At 61.9% G+C, this 23,671-nt stretch overlaps 1 protein-coding gene across 10 annotated transcripts; it reads left to right on the forward strand.

The window, feature by feature from the left end:
• The first annotated feature begins 4,823 nt into the window (after window positions 1-4,823).
• CDC42BPG (CDC42 binding protein kinase gamma) lies at window positions 4,824-23,557 on the forward strand. Of its 10 annotated transcripts, XM_061164232.1 has the most exons (38): window positions 4,824-5,005; window positions 7,779-7,870; window positions 7,959-8,042; window positions 8,386-8,481; window positions 8,903-9,051; window positions 9,541-9,634; window positions 9,860-10,060; window positions 10,185-10,433; window positions 10,793-10,872; window positions 11,698-11,795; window positions 11,893-11,973; window positions 12,282-12,373; window positions 12,474-12,653; window positions 13,071-13,166; window positions 13,302-13,426; window positions 13,499-13,571; window positions 13,792-13,898; window positions 13,985-14,099; window positions 14,318-14,466; window positions 14,566-14,654; window positions 14,939-14,991; window positions 15,078-15,158; window positions 15,287-15,346; window positions 15,641-15,746; window positions 16,031-16,164; window positions 16,250-16,389; window positions 16,491-16,572; window positions 16,899-16,952; window positions 17,216-17,432; window positions 18,301-18,363; window positions 18,483-19,082; window positions 20,100-20,197; window positions 20,409-20,493; window positions 20,599-20,719; window positions 20,843-20,963; window positions 21,090-21,213; window positions 21,335-21,420; window positions 22,350-23,557. In XM_061164232.1, the coding sequence occupies exons 1-38, from the start codon at window positions 4,846-4,848 to the stop codon at window positions 22,404-22,406; spliced, it is 4,692 nt and encodes a 1,563-aa protein (XP_061020215.1). In that variant the 5' UTR covers window positions 4,824-4,845; the 3' UTR covers window positions 22,407-23,557. The 10 variants fall into 10 exon arrangements, with proteins under 10 accessions (XP_061020215.1, XP_061020148.1, XP_061020225.1 ...); XM_061164165.1 differs by having other exon boundaries at window positions 21,090-21,420; XM_061164242.1 differs by having other exon boundaries at window positions 18,600-19,082; window positions 21,090-21,420.
• Window positions 23,558-23,671: the final 114 nt, after the last annotated feature.

Raw genomic sequence — 23,671 nt, forward strand, 5'->3', positions numbered from 1 at the left:
ACTGATAGGTTCCCTTGTACCTTGAGTGTGAGAAGTGCTGTCTGGCCACCCGGGGGCTTCCACCCCTGCATGTCCCAGCCTGGGAATGCTGCTCTGAGGTTCGACCAGGGGCCGAGGGCAGCCCCAGAATTCATGCCTTGGTTTGGGTTTTACAGGTTGTGGGGGAGTGGGGGAGTCCTCTCCCAGCCATGATGGGGTTCAGGAGGGCCAACAGGTGTGGCCACCCTCCAGGGGAGGGCCAGCCTCCACCCTTTGGCTTTGCCTCCTCCTCAGCTCCCTACCTGACCAGGGTGCTGGGTGAAAGGCTACCTCTTCAGAGGCTGGACTGGGGTCAGGTCAGGGTTCCAGCTGCCTCCTAGCACTCCTGGAGTCAAGAGACATTTGGGGCAGTCTGCCCACATGGTACCTCAGATCCCAGGGCGCCTGGAGAGGAAGGGGATCCACTCACTGCCTCAGGGACCCACACAGCAGCTCTGTCTTAAACCTGGAGGTTCCATGTGAGAGCAATAAACAGTTCTTCTGCTCTTTAATAAAAAGATTAACCATGAATCCCATCCTGTTAGCTCAAAGGGGCTGGTCTGAGAATGTGCCCAAGGCCACCCGACTGTGAGAGGATTAGGCAACCCACCCATCCATCCAGCACCTTAGGGCAGGAGTTCAAATCCCAGCTCTGCCACTTGCTGGGGCTCATCTGTCCTTTCCTCTCCCAGGTCTGTTTCTTCAGGCACTGAAGGCAGACAGTGACCCCTGCTTCCCAGAGGCAGGGCCCATGGACACCTAACGAGTGGCCGCCTTTCATGAGCACCTCAGGGAGGCTGATGAGGGTGGGAGTGAGGGTGCAAGGAGCCCAACACCCCACCCAATTCCCAGAACAAAGCAGGCAGGACCCACCCTTCCCTGAAGCAGTTCCCAGACTTGGTGGCGTCCAAGGGCCAGAGGGGGTGGTGGCCAAGGGGGCTTGGGCCTGGCTTCCTGTGCGCCCAGGATTGATAATTAGAAAACCACATGGGGCTGCAGCCGCTGTGACTGTGGGGCGTGGGAGCCCCTATGGCTTGCAGGAGCAGCACAGAGAAGGTTTTTGGAAGAAAAGCCAGGATGATGAAATCACCATATGTCCACCCATTTGGAGCGTGGATGTTTCAAAGGATACACCCCTGTTGTGCTGGGGTGGGTGGGGGAATGGGCCTGTGAGGCTGCCAAGGACTTGCTTGGGGAATGGGGACCCTCAACCCCACCATCTGCATCAGCCCCTCCCTCCAAAACACCCTAGCAAACACACTATTTGGGGGGGGGGGGGGGAGGTGCGGCGGGTGTGTGTGGATTTTAGTTCCACGACCAGGGATTGAACTCGTGCCATCGGCAGTGAAAGCCCAGAGTCCTAACCACTGGACTACCAGAAATACACACATTTAAGTAAAACCCAGAGTTCTGAGCCATTGTGAAACTCTACATGAGCTCCCAACGCTCCAACCACGTGTTCGTCCTAGAGAGACAAGCTCCAGCCGCCACTGGAGGGCGCTCCCAGTACCACGGACCGCCCATACCTGAGCAGGAGCCGTTCTCAGTAGCGCACAGAGACGGAGACTCAGAGAGATGGAAATCACTCAACACTAGGCAGGGCTATAGGATCCCAAGGCTGCCCCTCCTTGTTCTCCGGCTCCTGGGCCAGGAGGGGGCGCTGCACTTCCGGCGCGGCCAAGGGCAGGGTTAGCTTGCCATTCTAGTTACCTGCCGGGCACCTGCTGAGAGGCGCTTCTGGGGGCAGGGCTGGGAGAGGCTCATCCCAGTCACCAAGCTGGACCTTGGCCTTGGGGAAAAGGGTGCCACAGATCAGGGTCGGGAGGCCTAAGAAGTGGGTGGGGCTGTGAGCCGGGAGCCTGCCTTGTGTCTGGGCCCCCCCAGACCCAGAGGGCTATCCTCTGTGGGGGTCAGAAAACCGGGGTTCCCTGCCACTCATTTGCCTTCGTCCTCTTTGGGTCCCTCCCTTATCTGAACCGTCCCTTCTGCCAGGCCTGGGTCATTAAATTGACAGTTTCTAACCATCTAAGACCCTTCTCAGAAGCCTACCCGCATCAAGTCCAGTGCAGGCTGGCCTTTCCTTGTCCCTCCCCAGAGTCTGGGTGCCACACACTGCCCTTCTGCTGCCAGGCACTGGCCTAGGCCTGGAACCCGGGTAAGGAGCGCCACCCGCCACCCACCTCCCCAGCCTCAAGGTAGCAATCTGTTAATGAGGGAGGGCATTGCTAACTCCCTCCTTCTGGCAGGACCCTAGTGAAGATAACAGATCTACATTCACTTTGAAATGCTAAGAAGCACCATAGGAATGCAAGCTCTGCTGCCCCCAGGGCTGAGTGAGAGCTAGTGCCAGCAACCCCATGCCAAGGGCACTCAGGGGGGAGAGAAGTTATTCGGGGAACAGGTGGCCCTGCAGAGTGTCGGAGATGGCAGAGGTCTCCTGTTCAGACTCCCTCCTCCGTGGAGTACCCACCTGCTGGTCCAGGGTCCTTGCTACACACAGGGTCAGAGAACAGATCTGCTGGGCAAAGTGGGCCCACGTGCCAAAGCTGTTTCTGACAGCAAGGAAGGACGCTGCTTGTTGAGGCCAGAAGAGGGGTTCAGACACAGAATGAGTCCTGAGGGGCATTCTGGCCTTACAGCTGCAAAGGAATGGGCAGGGTCAGACCCGACCCCCTTTCATGGACAAGGAAACTGAAGCTTGAAACAAGAATGTGACAAAAAAGCGAATACAGGACCAAATAGAATCACGTACCTGATGGGTGGGGAGTCCCCAGTGCCAGTCCCTGCTCTGCCCCCGGGAAGACCCCAGCAGAACTCAGTTTTTGGTGTCAGGGGCTCAGTTTTTCCCTCTGCTGTACTGTGGGGATGGAGTCTGACGTGCTGGGGGATGGACTTCTTTGAGAACTTGGCTTTCAGAGAGGCTAAAGGTCACAGAGGGAGTGAGCTAGACTCAGAGGCCTCACCTCACGCTGGCCCTAGAGTGCTGACCCCTGGGGCCATAGTGGGGGTGCAGGGATCAAGGTGTCCCAATGGGGCAGAGGAGGAACAGCCCATCTTCCACCAGGACCCTCGCCCTGTGTCTTCAGTTCAGTTCAGTCGCTCAGTTGTGTCTGACTCTCTGCGACCCCATGGACTGCAGCACGCCAGGCTTCCCTGTCCATCACCAACTCCAGGAGCACACTCAAATTCATGTCCATCGAGTTGATGATGCCATCGTCCCCTTCTCCTCCCGCCTTCAATCTTTCCCAGCATCAGGTCTTACTCCTCAGGAAATGGAACTTGGTCCTGTCCCGAGCACCGGGCCCTCCTCTGGTCTCTGGCTCCCCCCTGTGGCTACAGAGGGTGAGAACCCTTCCCAGGAGCTCTTCCTCGGCCCTGGCCTTTAAGGAAGCCTAGCCTGCCTCAGGTGAGAGCCAGGAGTGCTCAACACGGCCTCCGATCCTTGTCCCCTGCCCCCTCCCAGGAGAGACAGAGGCAATGACAGCAGCATCCCCAGATTTGGGTTTGAATCCTGGCTTCCCTTCCCCCACCTGACTGACTTGGGAGAGACAGACCATTGCACAGAACTTGGAGACCTTGGCCCTGCCTCAGGGCAGGTCTCTGAGCAGAGCAAATGGGAGACTGCGAAGGAAGCCCCCTGTGTGCTACCAGGGATGTTCAGTCCAGCTCCACAGACCTTCACAGAGCGGCTCCCTGCTCAACACGGACAAACCAAGGAGGCAGGCAAATCTCCAAAGAGATCTTTTAAAGGAAGAATTTGTTGTCTGAAGCCACTAAAATGCCCCACCCCTTGATCCTTCCTCTTGGACAGCCCCATGTCCCCATGGCGTCTAGCCCAGCCCAGCTGGAGACAGCTGGGCAGAAGTCAGAAATATCCCTGGACAGTCCGACCCTCCCCTCTCCCACCTCCTCTGGCCCAGCCTCGACCTCTCCTTGGCCCTCGTCCTTACGTTCCAGGCCGGCCGCCCAAGCTTAAAAAGCCTATGGTGACATTACCAGGCCAGCCCCCTCCAGGATCTAGCTTCGGAGCTTCCTCACCCCTTGGTCCCTCAATTCACCTTCGTCCTTCCCAACCCTGTGCGTCATCTGCCACATGGGTGGAAGCATCCTTGCCTCACCTACCCGTCTCCCAGGTCGGCCGTAACGATGCAAACAAAATTTTGAAATCATAAACTAGCCAGGGGGCTGGGGGGCGGGGGGTGTGCCAGGAGGCCGGCATCCCAGGGAGGGAGCGGACTACAACTCCCATCCGGCTTCGGGGCCGCAGGCGTCCCCAGCCCCTCTCCCCACGCTGAGAGGGCAGGCTCTCCGGAGAGGCTGCCCCTGCCCCAGGGGGCGAGGGGAGCTGCAGTGCCCTGGGCATCCCCCACCTAGGACAGGCGCCGGCGAGGGCCCCGGTGGGGCTGGGGCTGGGGCCGCGAGAGGACCCGGTTCCCGTCCGGGGTGCGATGGGACCCCCCCCCCCCCGCCCCTACCCCTCTCCTGGCTCCGCCCCGCCCAGGAGTTACTCTTCGGGGCCCGCCCCCCCACTTCCTGGCCGGGAGCTGGCCCCGCCCCCGCGCGCCTCCGCCCTCCCACCTTCACCTCCAGTCCCGTCTCCCATTGGCCGGGGCACACCTGCCCGTCCGTCGGGGGGCGGGGCGGAGGGTGGGGAGCGGCGTCCAGGTGAGGGCGCGCGGGCGGCAGCGGAGGACGGTGACAGCGGGGAGGGCGGGAGGGTGGGGGGAGGACTCGCGGACCGACCCGCGCACTGATCGACGGACGGACCGACGGGCGGGCATGCGAGCGGCCCGACTCTAGCCCGGGCTCGGGGCTCCGGCCGCAGCCATGGAGCGGCGGCTGCGCGCGCTGGAGCGGCTGGCGCGGGGCGAGGCCGGCGGCGGCCCGGGGCTCGACGGCCTTCTGGATCTGCTGCTGGGGCTGCACCACGAGCTCAGCAGCGCCCCCCTGCGGCGGGAGCGCAATGTGGCGCAGTTCCTGAGCTGGGGTGAGTGGCCCGGGCGGGACCGTGGGGGGCGCGGGGGGTGGGTGGACAGAGGGACACCGCGCAGGGAGCCTCTGCCTCCCTGCTCCCCGCTCGCAGGCCCTCCTCGCACTCCCTCAGGTTCCCCCCGCCATCCCACGGGAGCTGCATTGGCCCTGATAAGTGCCACCGAACCCCCATCCCCCGGCCCTCTCCTTCACCTGCGTTCTTCACCGTCATTCAGATTCACCCACACACTTAATCCCACTCCCAGAACCTGGCACGTGGGCCCCACACACATCACACACACAGAAACTTGGTGCCAGGTTTCTCCAGACACATGTACACAGCACACGCTCATACAGTCACCTCTGGACCCGTGAGGACACATTCTCACATGGAGACCCTTGTGCATGGGACCCACTGACACGTACGTTTTCTCTGGCTCCCACCTTCCACGGACACGCTGAAACACTCACGGTCAGCTCCTGGAGGGACCCAGGGAGCCCTGCCGACCACCCCACCCACGCTGGCTCTGATACACACTTATCTATGTTCACTCACAGCTCCGTAGCATCCCCCACTCCCAACACACACACACACACACACACACACACACACACGCTTCCACTTACCCACACACAGGACCACCCTCCACTCACAGCTCCGTAGCATCCCCCACTCCCAACACACACACACACACACTTCCACTTACCCACACACAAGACCACCCTCCACTCACAGCTCCGTAGCATCCCCCACTCCCAACACACACACACACACACACACACTTCCACTTACCCACACACAGGACCACCCTCCACTCACAGCTCCGTAGCATCCCCCACTCCCAACACACACACACACACACACACACACACACACACTTCCACTTACCCACACACAGGACCACCCAAGACCGGGCACAGTCACTGGCCTCAGACCCTTTGTGGGCAAGTGGCTGACCAGGCCTCCTGCAGGCTGTGCCCCAGGGCTGGGGAAGGGGGCCAGGCTGGAGGTGGGTCTGCACCCTTCCTGGGGTTGACTCACCTGAGTCACCAAGAGTGGCTGGCCCCAGATGACCCTGAAGCCAGTGCCGGCCCCCAGGGCTCTCTAGTTACACCTGGCTGGGCCACGGGGGAAGGCCACGGGGGCCTGGCTTGGAGGGTGGGGTGAGGTGAGTGTTTGCCCAGTGGGCGACTAGCATTCCTGGTATGCCTGAGCTCTGGGCAGGCGCGAGGCCCGGCCTGGCACAGCTGGGGGCCTGTGAGACATGCCCCAGGCCTTCCTCTAGGCTGAGGGCAGTCAGAGGGCCCTCGGCTCTGCTGCCCGCCTCTCTCCCCGGGACTCCCGCATCTTGTGTGTGTGTGTGTCTGACTGTGTTGTCATCACCCCCATGATGCCCACGTGCTCCTCCCTGCCTGCCTCTGGCACCTCCGCCGTGGACCCCGGCATGGGGGCCTGTCTGTTGACATCTCCTGAGGTAACTCGCAGGGCGGTGACTCACTCTGCTCCTGCCTCAACTTGTCCCTGCTCCTGCCCAGAGCCCCCATCCCTGCAGCGTCATGAGGGGACTGGGCAGCCTGTCCTGGGGGCCTGGGTCCTCCTGGCTCTGGGCCCCAGGCTTCAACTCCCGTCTGGTCAGTGGGGTAGCTGCCCCCACCTCGGGTTCCCCCTTGGAGGCCTGCAGCTGCTCCTCCCCAGCTATACACACAGACCCAGGAAAGAGACAATTTATTTCAGTAATGAGGTTTCCACACCACCCCTGCTGCGGGGGTTCTGCTTGATAAACCTGTGGAGCAGCTCTCTGTCCCACCCACAGACCTGCCCATCTGGCAGGGAGTGTACCTGCTGGCAGGGGGAAACTGAGGCAGGGAGCCCAGACTGTAGCGTGCTTGACCCCAGCTGCTCCCCCTCACCTCCCTAAGTCTCCAGGCCCCAATTTCCTCCCCCAGGCATGGGGCTCCTCCAGGCCTGGGAAGGGCCAGGGAGTGGCTGGAGATGTCCTTTCGGGGAGTGTCTGGGGCGGTAAGAAGGAGGTGCTTGGCCAGGTACAGGCCGCGTCCAGAGAGGGAGGCAGGGCTCAGAGTCATAGGGCTTCTCAGGCCTGGAGGAGATCCCAAGTGCTCACGCCCTCAGGTGCCAGCATCGGGTGCCAGAAAAGGTGTCTTGGCCCTGTTATTGAGTCTTGTGCGAACCCGGGCAGACCTCTCTGTGCCTCCGGACCAAGGAGGCCCCACTTGGGGAGCACAGAGCCTGCCCTCCCAGAGCCCCGCAGAACCGTGCCCTACCTGCCCTCCAGGGCAGCCCCAGGCCTCACTCCACCCAGGTACCTCTGTGCCTACAAGGGACCCACAGCTCCTCGGTGGCATAGAAGCCTCTCTGGGGACAAGGAATGTTGCCAGTCCAGTTTCCCAAGACAGGCTCTGGCCTGGTCCTGCTCAGGGGCCAAGGACTGCAGGCTGGGGGTGGGAATGGTATCCCCATCATTCCAGGGTGACCTGGCCCTCCAGGGTCAGCCCCCAGGCAGGGGAGGACTACAAATCCCATCAGCCCCTGGGACAGATGCCACCTGGGAACCATGGATTCAGGGAGATCAGGGGCCAGGTGGTCAGCAGAGCCAGCACGCAATCTTCCGTGCTTCCTGATCATGGCTGAATGGGCTGCAGCTCCTGTCAACCCCTTGGCCAGAGGCCATCGCTGGGGAGGTCGTCCCTGCCCTGGCCTCGTGGGAGGGCAGGTGAGAGGGAGCCGGGCCCTTCGCACAGGCTCTCTGAGCCCCTCTCTGTGCCCTCAGTCGGTCCCTTCGTAGCAAAGGTGAAAGAGCTGCGACTGCAGAGAGATGACTTTGAGATCTTGAAGGTGATCGGCCGAGGGGCCTTCGGGGAGGTGAGCAGATGTCCCTGGAGTCGGTGGGGGGAGGAAAAAGGTGTTTGCCCCCAGACCGGCCTGACCCCAGTGCTCTCTGTGGCCTCAGGTTGCTGTGGTGAGGCAGAGGGACAGTGGGCAGATTTTTGCCATGAAAATGCTGCACAAATGGGAGATGCTGAAGCGGGCTGAGGTCAGTGCTGGGTTCCGGGGGGACTTGGGTTCCCTGCAGAGGGGAGTCTACAGGCCTCTGAGACCTGCAGGGGAAGTGGCCGGGCATGGCTGCCAAACAGGCAGAGGATCCACCCCCAGCAGCACGGGTTCCTCCCATCCCTTCCGCACAAGAAGCCTTTCTTAGTAAAAGCAGGGTTGTTCTATTTTTCTTGTGATAACACCGAGGCTCAGGCTAACACAGGCGACCTTGATCCCCATTCCTAGCCTTACTGAGTCTTCCTCCATCCCCTGAACTGGCAAGGTGGGGTTCGTGGGCTCTGATTCCAACCCTACCTACGCCCTATTCCCCCAAACCGTTACAGACGGCCTGTTTCCGGGAGGAGCGGGATGTTCTGGTGAAGGGGGACAGCCGCTGGGTGACCGCTCTGCATTATGCTTTCCAAGATGAGGAGTATCTGGTGAGGATGCTCAGAAAGCTGGAGAGGGGGGTGGTGGTTGTTCAGTCTGTGTCCGACTCTTTGCGACCCCATGGACTGTAGCACGCCAGGCTTCTCTGTCCTTCACTAGCTCCCGGGGTTTGCTCAGACTCATGTCCTTTGAGTCAGTGATGCCATCCCTGGGGACAAAGGAGAAGACCTTTGGGGGCCAGAAGCCTTGATTCAAGGAGAGAGAGACCCCTCCTCCTGGGTCTGAGAAGTTTCCACTCCCCACCAGCGCAGGCCTGGAGCCTCTTGCCTGAGCCTTGGCTGGGAGCTGGCCGCCCCAGAGCTGCTGGGAGACATGGCCCTGCCTTTCCAGAGCCCTGCGGGACCCCTGTGAGGTGTGTGGGAGACAGGTGCCCCCCCATCTGATTCTTGCCCCCCACCCACCACTGTCTAGTACCTGGTGATGGATTACTACGCTGGAGGGGACCTCCTTACTCTGCTGAGCCGCTTTGAAGACCGCCTCCCGCCCGAGCTGGCACAGTTCTACCTGGCTGAGATGGTGCTGGCCATCCACTCACTGCATCAGTTGGGCTACGTCCACAGGTGGGGCCCCCAAAGCCCCTGCTGTTTTTGCCAGCCCCTGTTGACAGCTCTGGGGAAAGCACATATATGCCAAATCCTGTGCTGGGTGCTTCGTATGCAGAGAACCTGTGACTCTTCCCACCCCAAACGTTGTGTCATGGGAGCTATCCTCATCCCATTTTATAGATGAGGAAGTCAGGGCTTAGCATAGGTAAGCACCCAACTTGTGGTGACTCAGCCACTCGGACACTGGGGGAGTCTAGCTCCTGTGTCCCCCACGGCACACTCAGCTGCCTCCAAGGGTCCTCTCCCCAACTTAACCACCGTCTTCCTTCTTGGGAGCCAGGAGGCCCGACCACCATCCTTCCCCCCTTCACACACCGGCACATGCAGGAACACAAAGTGTGTGCATACACACACTGGTGTGTGCACATGCACGCACTCACACACCCAAGAACGTGCCTAATTGCATATCCACACTCACAGCTTACTCTCCCTGCCCTCCCCCAGGGATGTCAAGCCAGACAATATCCTGCTGGACATGAACGGGCACATCCGCTTGGCCGACTTTGGCTCCTGCCTACGTCTCAACAACAGTGGCATGGTAAGAGCCCCGCCCCATATGGGACAGAGGACACCTGGCTGGGAGAGCTCTGAGCGGAATGGGAGCCACCAGGCCTGGTGCGGGCAGCATGAGACTCCCAGGGGAAGGAAGGGCTAAGCCCAGGACCTAGGTGAGGGCACTGGGCCAGCCCAGCCCTAGGGAGTGGGGGAGCTGGGCCCAGATGTGAGGCCGTCTTTGTGGCGCCATCAGTATCACCACCCACAGGTGGACTCATCGGTGGCAGTGGGGACACCCGACTACATCTCCCCTGAGATCCTGCAGGCCATGGAGGAGGGCAAGGGCCACTACGGCCCACAGTGCGACTGGTGGTCCCTGGGGGTCTGTGCCTACGAGCTGCTCTTCGGGGAGACGCCCTTCTATGCTGAATCTCTGGTGGAAACCTACGGCAAGATCATGAACCATGAGGTCTGGCTGCCAGGCCCTGGGATTCTGGGAGGGCCGCGGGACTCCTGAGGCTGTGAGGTTGGAGATGCCCTGGGTGGGGGTAGCATTCTGGACACTCACCTGCACCCGTCCCCCGGGACCCCAGGACCACCTGCAGTTCCCCCCAGACGTGCCCGATGTGCCGGCCAGTGCCCGAGACCTGATCCGCCAGCTGCTGTGCCGCCAGGAGGAGCGTCTGGGCCGCGGAGGGCTGGACGACTTCCGGAACCACCCCTTCTTTGAAGGCGTGGACTGGGAGAGGCTGGCAACCAGCACTGCCCCCTACATCCCCGAGCTGCGCGGACCCATGGATACCTCCAACTTCGATGTGGATGATGACACCCTCAACCATCCAGTGAGTGGAGGGACCCACAGCAGCAGGACAACTGCCTGGAGTCTCAGTGTCTGCAGGACCCTCCCCTGCCCCTCAGAGTTCCCCAAAGCAATTGCTGGGCTGGGGATGGAGGCCCATGGGAGTTATGGTTTACCTGGGCTGGTTCATCTGCACTGAAGTGGGTTGTGCCAAGGGAAGGATCATTGACCACAAGTGTCATCCTGTCAACCAGACATCCTATAAGAAGACTCCCAGCAGCACCTGTGTGGCCAGAACCTCAAAGACTTGTGGGAGTTGTAGTCTTTTGAGGGCTCCTGGGTCTCGAGTCTCCACCTGGAGCTGTATATCTTACTCTGACTCTCCTTCCCCACTTTCTGCAGGGAACCCTGCCGCCACCCTCCCACGGGACTTTCTTAGGCCACCACCTGCCATTCGTTGGCTTCACCTACACCTCAGGCAGGTGAGTAGTCCTCACACACGTGGTGGGAAGCTGAGGGCTGCCTGGCCTGGAGAACACTGGGAGCACAGCTCATTAGGACCCCGGGAAAGTGACTGAATGGCTCACCTGTATCCACATGAGACAGATGCTTGGCAAGTTTGCTCTGAGCCCCCAGTAGGACAACCCTTCATGTCCTCAAGTTCCTGGTGAGGCCATGACCCCTACCCTATGGGTTTCTGCCCCAGTATTTATTCCTCATGGGACCCTTCATGACAGGCTGTTTAGTGGACTCAGAGCCAGAGATCTAGTACTGCTCCCCGAGCCTCACTTTGTACCTCTGTAAAATGGGTAGATGCTCCCAGCCCAGTTCTGCTTGTAGGGCTGGCCTGAGACTGCAGCGAGGCCCTGGGGGAGTGGGAACTGTGAAGTATAAGCAGATGCCTCTGACCTTTATTCATGAAGTGCTCCCTATGTCCTGGGCCCATATCACTGAGTCCTCTTGACAGCCCTTTCGAGAGCCCCTAGCATCACCTCCCTTTTCCTCTGGGGAAACTGAGACCCTGATATATTAGGTTATTGTTCAAGGTCACACAAACAATAAGGGTCAGGGCTGTGGAACCAGCGCCCAGGGGACTCTGGAACCATTGTCCTGGCCGCCACCCATGGTACCTGCCTGGGACCTCCTAAGGGCAAGGTGTGGTCTCATCTGTCTCTCTTCCCAGCCCAGACTTGGGTACAGAGCTGGTGCGCAGTGAGCATTTCTTAGATGAATGAATGCTGGATGCAGAAGGATAGAGGAGGCTGGGGGTGATTCTCTGCCAATTTGTGTTGCCCTGCTCTCCCCAGTCCCGGCCCCGAGAGCAGCTCTGAGCAGTTGGCTCCCCTGGAGTGGAAGCTCCGCTGTCTGGAGCAGGAGAAGCTGGAGCTGAGCCGGAAGCTCCAAGGTATGGGTGCCATCAGGGCCAGGGCAGGGTGGGTCTGCCCCTGGGGCTGCTGCCGCAGGACGAGCTCCTCAACAATATGGGTGTCCCCACACTGCAGAGGCTCTGCAGACCCCCTCGGACCATCGGGAGCTGGAGCAGCTGCGGAAGGAAGTGCAGACTCTTCAGGACAGGCTGTCAGGTACCCCGCCCCCAGCACCTCGTCTCTTCCCCTCCCCTCATCTTGGGGGCTGAGCTGGTTTCCCAGCACACCTGAGTCCAACCTGGGTTCCAGTCGTGTCCCTGGGTCTGTACATGCTGTGTGATCTTAAGGAAATATCTTAAACTCTCTGACTCTGCATATAGAAAATGGACCAAGGAAATCCACACCCGCCCCCCCCCCCCCAACCCCTGCCCCTAACCAAGCTGGGGTAAGGGTTCCATGAGACACTGCAGGTAGAGCTCCTGGCTGAGGCTGTACGTACAGGTCTCAGTGACAATTCCTGGCAGAGACGCTGGGGGACAGCAAGGCGGACGGGTGTCCGACTGGCAGCCCAGGCCAGGACGGTGACCTGCGGCAGGAGAGAGATCAGCTCCTCCAGGTGGGGCATGGTGAGATGGGTGAGTGGCCCAGGGCTGGGTGCTAAGGAGGACCATGCCCTGACTTCTGGCTGGCCTTCCCCTCGCCCACCTGGACCCCAGGAGCTGGCTGAGGCTCGGGCGGGGCAGCAGGCACAGGCGCAGGAGCTTCGTGAGGCCAAGGGGCGGCAGGAGGAGCTGCTCCGGAAGCTGCAGGAGGCCCAGGAGAGAGAGGCAGCCATGGCCAGCCAGACCCAAACCCTGAACTCCCAGCTGGAGGAAGCCCGCGATGCCCAGAGCCAGGTGAGTGATGGGGTGGGTGGGGACAGCAATAGTGCCCTGCCCTCGTGACACCTGGTGTGGCGGGAAGAAGCTTGGGGAGTGAGGTTTGAGCTGCTGGGAACACCAAATGCCTTGCATGCCTACTGAGGCTGGCTGAGGCCTGAGCAAGGGAGCAGGTGGAGTGGGCAGGGGTCCACCACTTCCACTCCTGCTGCAGCCAGCAAAGCCCGAGAATCTGGAGCAAGGTCAAGAGTTAGGGTGGACAGGGACTTCCCTGGTGGTCTAGTGCTTATGACCACGCTTCCAATGCAGGGGGCACAGGTTCAATCCCTGGTCAGGGAACTAAGATCCCACATGCCGTGAGGAGCTGCCACACACAAAAAAAACAGAGTTGGGATGGACAAGGTCAGCACTGGCTGACTCTGCACCCCATCCCAGCTGCAAGCTCAGGTGGCCGCCCTGAAGCGAGATGTGACTCAGCTCCAGAGACAGCGGGAACAAAGCCCGGAGAAGGCGTCTACCCAGGTCAAGGTGGTGAGGCCTTACACTCTGCCCAGTGGCATTTCTCTTAGCCTGACCCCATTCAGGGTCTATCAGGGCCAGGCCCCAGGGGTAGGGTAGGTCATGGCGTCTTGGACCCCTGCCCTGACCCCTCTCTGCGTCCTCTAGACCGTCCACACCACCTCTGAGACCAATGGCATGGGATCGCCTGAGGGTGGCGGGCCCCAGGAGACACAGCTGAAGCAGGAGGTGGCCGCGCTGCGTGCACAACTGGAGCAGGCCCGTGACCAGGGGTGAGCTGGGCAGCCGGGGCAGGGGACAGGGTGGGGGCCTGAGCCAGGGGGTCACCCAGTCCTCTTTCCCAGGCCGAACGGCAAGGAGGAGGCGCTGTGCCGGCTGCAGGAGGAGAACCGGCGGCTGAGCCAAGAGCAGGAGCGGGTGAGTGGGGCAGACAGAGGGTCGGAGAGACCTGAAAGTGGTGGGACAGGTGGGGAGCCGGCTGGGCGGGTGAGCAGAGCTGCCAGGGACGTGGGCCAGATGGGGTGGGTGAGCCAGGCTGGACATGGGCAGGCTCAGGGCTGCTGGGGCCCCCGGGGGCTGATCCCCGCCCGCTTCCCACGTGGCACGTCTGTGTCTCTTGAATCTCCTTCCCTCCCAGCTCATGGAAGAGCTGGAGCGGGAACAGCAGAGCAAGCAGAGGCTGGAAGGTGAGCGGCGGGAGACGGAGAGCAACTGGGAGGCCCAGATTGCTGACATCCTCAGCTGGTGGGTGCCCGGGGCCTGGGGGCAGGGGCTGAGCCCGGGCAGCGCTGAGGGCATAGGCTCTGACCCTGAGCCCCCTTCCCGATCAGGGTGAATGATGAGAAGGTGTCAAGAGGCTACCTGCAGGCACTGGCCACCAAGATGGCTGAGGAACTGGAGTCCTTGCGGAACGTGGGCACCCAGACTCTCCCTTCCCGGCCGCTGGTGAGCCCCAGGGACACCCGGAGGGAGGGGTGCCGGGAGCCGCACTCCTCAGGTAGGGACACGGAGCTCATGGAAAGTCAGGGACTTGCCTGAGCTCCCGCCGGGCATGCAGCAGAGGCGGGGCTTTGAGCCTGGCCAGGTGGTGTGGTGGGAGGTGGGGGGCCTGGACGGCAACCTGGCCCTGGGGGCATTGCACGTTGATGCCCCCTGGCCACCAGGATCACCAGTGGAAGGCACGGAGGCTGCAGAAGATGGAGGCGTCAGCCAGGCTGGAGCTGCAGTCAGCGCTGGAGGCCGAGATCCGGGCCAAGCAAGGCCTGCAGGAGCGGCTGACGCAGGCACAGGAGGCCCAGCTGCGGGCTGAGAGGTGAGGGCAGGGGCCGGTGCGGCGAGGGGCCCAGGACGCAGGTGGTGGCCTGTGGCAAGCCCTCAGGCCTGTGGTGAGCCCCCACGTGGTTCTCCCCAGCCGTCTGCAGGAGGCCGAGAAGCGGCACCAGGCCTTGCAGCAGGAGCTGGCGGCGCTGCGGGAGGAGCTGCGGGCGCGTGGGCCGGCGGGTGAGTAGCCGTGCGCAAGCCTGTCTGTCCCGGAGCAAGACCTCCTCTCCAGGTCACCAGGGGGATCAGCCGGGCTGAGGAGACAAGACTCTGTTCCAGACTCTGCTGCCTAATCTGCTGTTAGCTAGTGCTCACTGAGCCCCCACTTTAGGCCACCACCTCCTCCTTTCCCGCCTGCAGTGAGGTGGAAACTGAGGCCCCCACCCTGGCCCCTGCTTTCTAAGGAACAAGTGTTAAGGGCGGGGGGCTCCCTGGTCCCCGTGACACATGCTCTCTGTTTGCAGACACCAAGCCTTCAAACTCCCTGATTCCCTTCCTGTCCTTCCGGAGCTCAGAGGTAAGAACGGGTGTGGGGCTGGCCGGGGAAGACCCCCGGGAAGGACACAGGCACGGCCTTGATGCTGCCCCTGTGCCGTTCCCCAGAAGGATTCCGCCAAAGATGCGGGCACCTCCGGAGAGGTGCCGGAGCTGAGGCCGGAGGGCCGCCGCAGCCTGCGGCTGGGGGTGAGCATAGACAGGAGGCCCGCGGCGGGGTGGGGGTGCTGGGCTGGGCTGGGCTGGGCTGGGCTGGGCTGGGCTGGGCCCCACCCTCCCCCTGTGCTCAGCTCACCTCTTTGCTCCCTCCCCTGCAGGCCGTGTTCCCCAGGACGCCTGCTGCCACCACACCCCCTGCAGAAAGTCCCCCTGCAAAGGTCAGTGCCCAGCGGGGCGGGGCGGGGGCACCAAGCCATTCTGCCAGGTTTATGAGCTCCCGCTTGGGGTTCCCCGCACCCCCCACCCCGTGCCGGCAGACCACGATGGGAATGGTGATGGTGGCACTGAGTTTTGAGCACGACCAGATCCCCTTGGAGCGCAGCGTTCACACTGCCACCTGGCTCATTCGGTGGTCTTGCCTGAACCTCGGGGTGGCCTGGGGGGCCAAGTGGGGGGCTTGGGGGCCTTGGGTTTAGGTCAGGCCTGGGTAATGGGCCTGTCCCCCTCGCCAGCCTGGCTCACACACGCTGCGTCCCCGGAGCTTCCCATCCCCCACCAAGTGTCTCCGCTGCACCTCGCTGATGCTGGGCCTGGGCCGCCAGGGCCTGGGCTGTGACGGTGAGACCCTCAGCGCCCCCTGCTCACCGGCCTCCCCTGTGCCAGCCACAGCCCCCGGGTGCGGGGAAGGGGGAGCAGCCCCCATCCTGCTGCACCAGGCGCCCCCCCGCCTCATCAACATTTCCCACTGCTGCTCAGTTTTCTTTTTCTTTTCTCCCTTCACGGGGAACTGGCGACGGCTCGGGGCCGTGACAGCCTGAGGGGCGCTGGGCTGGGGCTGCCCGGGGTCCCCGCTCCCCAGCGGTCCCCCGCCCGCCTCACACTGCCTCCTGCTTTCCCCACAGTCTGCGGCTACTTCTGTCACCCGACTTGTGCCCCACAGGCCCCCCCCTGCCCTGTGCCCCCTGACCTCCTCCACACAGCCCTGGGAGTGCACCCCGAAACCGGCACGGGCACCGCCTACGAGGGCTTCCTGTCGGTGAGCCGGCGCTGGGGGAGGGGCGGGCGGGCAGGCAGGGGGCCGGGGCCTGGTGGGACCTTCGTGCCTGCCTGCCTTCCCCCAGGTGCCACGGCCCTCGGGTGTCCGGCGGGGCTGGCAGCGAGTGTTCGCCGCCCTCAGCGACTCACGCCTGCTGCTCTTCGATGCCCCAGACCCGAAGCTCAGCCCAGCCAGCGGGGCCCTCCTGCAGGCTCTGGATCTGAGGTGGGTGCCAGGCTGTAGCTGGGGGCAGGGGCCGGGGGGCGAGTGGGTCGAGGGGGCGGCTGGGGCCGGCAGACCTCTGACCTGCTCTGTGAACCTCCCAGGGACCCCCAGTTCTCAGCCGCCCCTGTCCTGGCCCCTGATGTTATCCACGCCCAATCCAAGGACCTGCCTCGCATCTTTAGGGTGAGTTCAGGGATGGGATGGGCCAGACCTCTGTCTGCCTCTGTGCTGGGCCCACGCCAGCTGCTCTTCTCCATCGCCACGGCTGCCCCCTTCATCCTGCACCCCATGCCTCCATTCCTGTCTGTGTGGCTACACTTTGCCCTGCAGTGCAGAATTTTCCACACATGAAGCTGACTGTGCCCGGCCTTGTTTAGGGCCCTTTGGTGGCTCCCCATCGCCCTCAGGGTGCTCCTAACCATAGCCTTGCAGCCCCACATTTCGGACCCTGCCAGCTCCCTGCCCCTCCCTGACTCTGAACACTCCTGGTTACTCCACTCGTCCCCCAGGCTCCAGCAGAAACGTCTCTTCCCCTGGGAGTTCGTCTCTCACGCTTAGCCTGGGTGAGCGGGCCCCACCCTGTGTTCCCGCGAGGCCCTGTCCTGCCCTCTCGGTGGCCCTGGTCCCAGGGCTCTGGAGTTGTCCCCATGCTTGTGTGACCACCCCGCCTGGCTTATCACCTGCTGCCAGACAGCGCCTGACACTGCGCTGGGCAGGCCCAGCTGGTGCTACAGGGCATCAGCGATGGACAGAGGGACGGGAGGAAGGAGAGCTGGCTCCTGGCGCTCTGCCCTCCAGCCTGGGTTCCCCCCCGACCCACCTGTAGGTGACGGCCTCCCAGCTGACCGTGCCGCCCGCCACGTGCACCGTGCTGCTGCTGGCGGACAGCGAGGGCGAGCGGGAGCGCTGGCTGCAGGTGCTGGGCGAGCTGCAGCGGCTGCTGCTGGACGCGCGGCCCCGGCCCCGGCCTGTGTACACCCTGAAGGAGGCCTACGACAACGGGCTGCCGCTGCTGCCCCACGCTCTCTGCGCCGCCGTCGTTGGTGAGCCTCACGCGGAGGGGGCGCCGGCCTGCCGCGGTCACTCGGGCCGCGGTCACTGCCCAGTCCCTGCAGCCCTGGGCTGTGGACCCTCTTGCACACGTGTCCTCCTCGCCACTCCTCTGGGCATGGCTGTGAGGGACCTGGGCTGGGGTGGGGCGCCTAGCTTCTGCCACTTTTTGTGCCTCCCTTTCTGCTTAAGAATCTCAAGTGAGTGTAAAGAGCCAAGGCTTTAGTAAGAGATAAAGGAGGTTCCCCTCCAGGCTCTCAGCAGCCGCCAGGTGACAGGGAGCCTCACACTGTCCGCTGTGGGGCTTCTGCGTTCACCCGGAGCCTCGTGGACAGTGGGGCCTCTGCAGCAGACCGCTGGGGAACAGAAGAGGCTCCCTGGCTGCCCCCGGCAGCTGGGGCTGGGGCTTCTCCCTGCCGTCACACAGGACGGAGCCACGGGAGACAGGCCCTGCGTCCTCCAAGTCCCCTGTGTCAGCCTGGAGCCAGGGGACAAGGGCATTTATTGAGCAGAGTTGGCTGTGAGCTTAATGCTCACCCTGCGATGCTTCATCTCTTTGCAGCCTCATAGCAGCTCTGTGAGAAAGGTACCATTATCAGCCCCATTTTACCAAGGCTGCGAGAGATGACGTGACTTACCCCCAGATCCCACAGCTCAGGGTGGGAGAGGCCTCTCATCCTGACTCCTGGCCCCGGGGCACTTCCCCATTAGCCTGGACTCGGGGACAGAAGGGTCCAGGGACGGTGGGATTGTCAGTGGGATTGTCCTCTCCGAGTCCTCGGCAGGGGCAGGCAGACTGCCCAATCTCCTGCCTCTTTGGATGGGCCTTCTGACCCCTGACCCTCTCCCTCCCTCCACCAGACCAGGAACGCCTTGCTCTGGGCACCGAGGAAGGGCTGTTTGTGATCCATCTGCACAGTAACGGTACCCGCGGGCGGGCCAGGGTGGGCGTGGGCGGGGTCAGCCCTCAGGGACAGAGGAGGCTGGGCCCCGGGTGCCCCTCACCCACCTGCTGGTGACACTCTCCCTTGCCAACCCCGCAGACATCTTCCAGGTGGGCGAGTGCCGGCGGGTGCAGCGGCTGGCCGTGAGCCCCGCTGCGGGCCTTCTGGTCGCACTGTGTGGCCGAGGCCCCAGTGTGCGCCTCTTTGCCCTGGCAGAGCTGGAGAATGTGGAGGCGGCTGGCGCCAAGATCCCCGAGTCTCGAGGCTGCCAGGCCCTGGCGGCCGGGCGCATCCTACAGGCCCGCACCCCTGTGCTGTGCGTTGCAGTCAAGCGCCAGGTGCTCTGCTACCAGCTGGGCCCAGGCCCGGGGCCCTGGCAGCGCCGCATCCGTGAGCTGCAGGCACCAGCCCCCGTGCAGAGCCTGGGGCTGCTGGGCGATCGCCTGTGCGTGGGCGCGGCTGGCACCTTCGCCCTCTACCCGCTGCTCAATGAGGCAGCGCCCTTAGCACTGGGGGCCGGTCTTGTGCCTGAGGAGCTGCCCCCGTCCCGCGGGGGCCTGGGCGAGGCCCTGGGCGCCGTGGAGCTCAGCCTCAGTGAGTTCCTGCTGCTCTTCACCACCGCCGGGGTCTACGTGGACAGTGCCGGCCGCAAGTCTCGCATGCAAGAGCTGCTGTGGCCAGCAGCACCCACGGGCTGGGGTGAGGCCTGTGGAGGGGCAGGCTGGGTGGGGCCTGGTATCGGAGGAAGATAGGGTCCTGCCCAAATTCCTGAGCTTGGATTTGGAGGCCAGTATGTGCCCTCCTGCCTGACACACCTTGGTGGCTTGTACGGGATCTTCCTTCCTTCATCTTCCTCTTGCACGGGACCTTGCTTTCATTCAAGCTCTTCCCCTGCCTGAACTACTGTCCTTTTTGTAACGGGCCACCTCTTCAGTTTGCAAGTCCAGCCCCAGGGTCGAGAGCTAGTGGGCCCTCCATAAATGACCCCCGTGATTGCTGTCAGTTTCGTTACCGATTTTACACTCCTCCCCCCCCCTCCCCACATTGGTCCTTTGCTCCTTTTTGCTCCCCCACCTCCATTCAGATCTCTGCCCTGACTCCCAGCACCTTCTTATTACAATGACTGGTTTGGTACATGGGGGGCCTGCAGTGTTTCATCACATCCAGCACGCAGCCCAGGCAAGCATCCCCCAGGAGCTATCATGTTTGGAGGAATGAATGAGTGAACAGGGCAGCAGGGGAGACTCAAACGTCCACAGGTAGCTGATGTGTTGAGCTACAGGCTGGAAGAGAGGGACAATGCTCCTTTCACAGTCGCCCTTCTGGGGTGGGGCCTGTGGGTTGGGTGTAGCACAGACACTGTGTGTAGGCGTTGGATCCAGACTGCCCGGGGCCAGTTCCCAGCTCTCACTCACCACAAAGTGAGACTTAGCTCTGGGGTTTCCGTCATCTGTAAGTTAGGGACGATAACATTACCTGCCTAGAGTTGTTTGAGAATGAAAGGAGGAAAAATACGCCGCATGGTTACAGGTGGGCCTGACAGGGCTTAGAGTGAGTGCTCCCTGTTGGTTCTTTCTGACTTGCTGTGGAGCATGGGTGGGGCAACCCAGAAGTTACAGCGCTGTGAAAGTGCCCAGGATGAGCCCTAGGATACAGCCCAGAGAGGTGCCTGACTTGCCTGGGGCCGCACAGCAGTGTCCCACCCTGGTTATGCAGGTTATGCAGCCCCCTACCTGACAGTGTTCAGCGAGAATGCCATCGACGTGTTCGATGTGAGGAGGGCAGAATGGGTCCAGACCGTGCCACTCAAGAAGGTGAGTGCGGGGACTTCCCTGATAGTCCAGTAGCTAAGACTCTGCGCTCCCAATGCAGGAAGCCTGGGTTCAATCCCTAGTCAGGGAACTAAGATCCAATGCAGTGAAATAAATTGATTAAAATTTTAAAAGTGAGGCCTGCCCAGGCCCCTGGGGCTGGACGGGGTTGCGGTTGGCTAACATGGTGTGACCTCCGTGCCTGCTACCTCAGGTGCGACCCCTGAACCCAGAGGGCTCCCTGTTCCTCTTTGGTACCGAGAAGGTCCGCCTGACCTACCTCCGGAACCCGCTGGCAGGTGAGCGAGTGTGGGGGTGGGAGGAAGGGGTTGTGACCCTGAGCACCAGCTGACTGGGGCCGTGGCGCCTTGGGAGCACCGCCCAGCTCTCTGCTTCTCTGGCAGAGAAGGACGAGTTCGACATCCCCAACCTCACGGACAACAGCCGGCGCCAGCTCTTCCGCACCAAGAGCAAGCGACGCTTCTTCTTCCGCCTGTCGGAGGAGCTGCTGCTGCAGCAGCGCAGGTGCGCATGCGCGTGCGGCGGGTGGGCGGGGCCTCCCGCTTTGGGGGCGGGGCGAACCCAAGCCTCGCCTTCCTGGAGAGGCGTTACCTTTGCCGCTCACCTCCCTTCCCCCCACCCCCGTAGGGAGATGCTGAAGGACCCTTTCGTGCGCTCCAAGCTCATCTCAACGCCCACCAACTTCAACCACCTGGTGCACATGGGCCCTGCAGACGGGAGACCCAGCGCCAGGGACCTGCCCCCGGTGGTGAGTTATGAGTCCTCTGGAGCCGATCACCAGCCTCTCCTGACCTGGGTCCCCGGACCTCCGCACGTCCGGGCCACGTGCAGTTCGTGCGCCCTGGTCCCAGCCCTTCGCGCTGTCCCCTCACAGGCTGCGGAAGAGAAGGGACGAGGTGCCCGCGGCTCTGGCCCGCAGCGGCCCCACAGCTTCTCCGAGGCCTCGCGGCGCCCAGCCTCCATGGGCAGTGACGGCCTCGCTAAAGACGCAGACCCCAGTAAGGACAGCCTCACCGCCTCCGCTACCTCTGCGTCCCTCCCCCATGTTGTCACCCCCTTTGGACGCTTCAAATCTGACCCTGGATTTTCGTCCCCTCGCTCATCCTGCTCCTGGAGCAGTGAAGAGGAAGCCTTGGACTTCTCTGTCCAGCGAATCTGTGTCCTGCCCCCAGGGATCTCTGAGCCCTGCGGTCTCCCTGATACAGGTGAGCCTCCCCGCTTCTGTCTTGTGCTGGGACCTGAGGCCAGAGAACAACCTGAGGCTACCCCTGCCTTGGATGCTAAGAGATGCTGACTCCCCCTGTCTGACCCCTTAGTGGGTCCCACCTGCCTGGAAGCAGGTCAGCCTAGGCCTGACTGTCTTGGCTCTGACTGTCTCAGCAGTGTGGCCCCAGGTGACATGCCCAGCCTCCCTTAGCTTGTCTCACCTGTAAAATGCGGTTATCGTTATGAGACCTGTGTCAGGGGAAGAATCCTGAGCACAGTGCCTGGCACAAAGGGAGAGCACCGCAGAAGGGGAGCTCTTGGAATTCTGAGCACAGGTCCAGCCCTCGGGCAAGAGGTCAGAGGAGGGAGCAGTCCACTCTGGCTGGGGACCCGGAAGATCTAAGGATTTGGGAAGTCATCCGCTCACCCTCCAGCCCTGTCTCCATCTGCCACCCCCATTGCAACCATAGCAGGTCACTCAAAGCCCTGCGACCGCCGTGTTCTCTCACACCTCCAGGCCCTTATCCCTGCCATCCCTGCTGCTCCTCTTGGAATGCCCTTTCTGGTCCTCCACCTGATTAAGGCTCAGGCCATGCTCAAGGCTCTGCACCAATATCACCTTCTCCAAAGACCACTTGGCTACCTGGTCAGGTGGTCACTGTCTCCCTGGGGCCGGTGCCACCTCTGACACCCTCCTCCCTCCACCCTGTCCTTGTCCACCCTGCTGTGCTCTCGTTTTCCTCTGAGGTCCTTGATCGCGAGGGTCAAGTTTGTCTTCTGCCTGGAGTAAAGCCTATTTGTTGATTGAATGTAGAATGAGCAAATGAACAGATGAGTCCTGGGAAAGCCTCTGAGAGGGGCTGACCTGGTAAGAGAGGAGTCCTGCTTTTCTCTTTCAACCCTGACTTCCGTTTCTTTCCCCCTCCAGGTCTCAGAACGACCCCGGAGCCTCCCCCCAGCCCCTGAATCTGAGAACTCCCCTTGACGTCCTCTGGCAGGGCCCAACTCCCTATCCCAGGACCCAGAGAGACATGAGGGAGCAAAGAGCTTGAGAAATGCCAAACTCCGGCTGGTCCGGGACATGTGGAAATTGGACTCAGGGAGGGTCTGGGCTGGGCATCCATGGCCTGGGTTTCCAGGCCCCTGTGGGCGGGATAGGGGTGGGGGTCTAACTCCCAGCCCTCATCCTGCCCTTTCCTCTGCTTGCAACCCCAACCTGTGCTAGCCACGAGGAATAGGATGGCCCCCTCCATTCTGGGGGCCCCTCTGCCCCATCATCCAGGGGTAATTGTGCCAAAGCTCTCATCTCCAGGGCTAAGCCCCAGGAGGCCTATGAGAGTCCGGATGAGGGACAGAGAAGGGCTGGACTCCTGGGAGCAAGCCGGGGTCTTGGCTGTGGACTAATGCCCAGCAAGGCCGAGTAGGGGCATATCCCAGTCTCCACTCAAGGGCAGGACAAGGAAGATAGACTCTGATCCAGAGTCCGAGGTAGAGAAGGAGAGAGGATGTCGGTGAAGGTAGTGAGACGGTCAGGAGAGGAAAGGAAGTGCAATAGGAGAGGATAGTGATCGGAAAGAAGTGAGAGCCAGCCAGAGGAGAAGGCGAAGAAGAGAAGGATAAAGGAAGAGCAGTGGAGAAGAGAGAGGCCAGAGGAGAGGGCTGGAGGGAGTGGGAGCTGGGAGAGCACAGACCCAGGCCCCTTCGCTCTGCAGGGAGCCGGTGGGGGCCGGAAGAGGGAGGGGCCCCAAGAGCCAGCTAGCATCCATCAGCCATCTAATCCGTCCAGGAGGAAGCAAACTCCAGCCAGGGATGGGATGGGGGGTATTTATAAGGGCTACTTGGTGGGAGGTGGGCACCCTATGGGTCTCCAGGCACACTCTGGCCCTTCCCAGAAAGGGGACGGGTCCTTTTTCTCAAAGCTTCAACCACCTGTGTATTAGGGGATCATAGGAGTATTTTATTATTGATCACAGTCATTATTATTTTATTATAATACTATTTTTATTAAACGTCCCCCTACAGTTGAGTAGGGGGCAAAATAAGTATTTATCTTCTCAAATGCCATATGCCCGGGAGGGATCAACCCTGACGCTCTGTGAGGCAGTAAGAAACCAATAAAAACAGCTTTGTAACCTGCTGGCCTGCCCGCCTGGATCTGTCTTCCTGGGGTTCAGAAAACAGAGGGATCAGGGAGGAGGGAGGGGATCAGGGACAGTTAAAGACCAGGTTGTCTTCCTGTGTCTTCACAAA

Source organism: Dama dama, chromosome 2 (assembly GCF_033118175.1).
Source record: "Dama dama isolate Ldn47 chromosome 2, ASM3311817v1, whole genome shotgun sequence".
In the NCBI taxonomy this organism is placed as follows: Eukaryota; Metazoa; Chordata; class Mammalia; order Artiodactyla; family Cervidae; genus Dama; species Dama dama.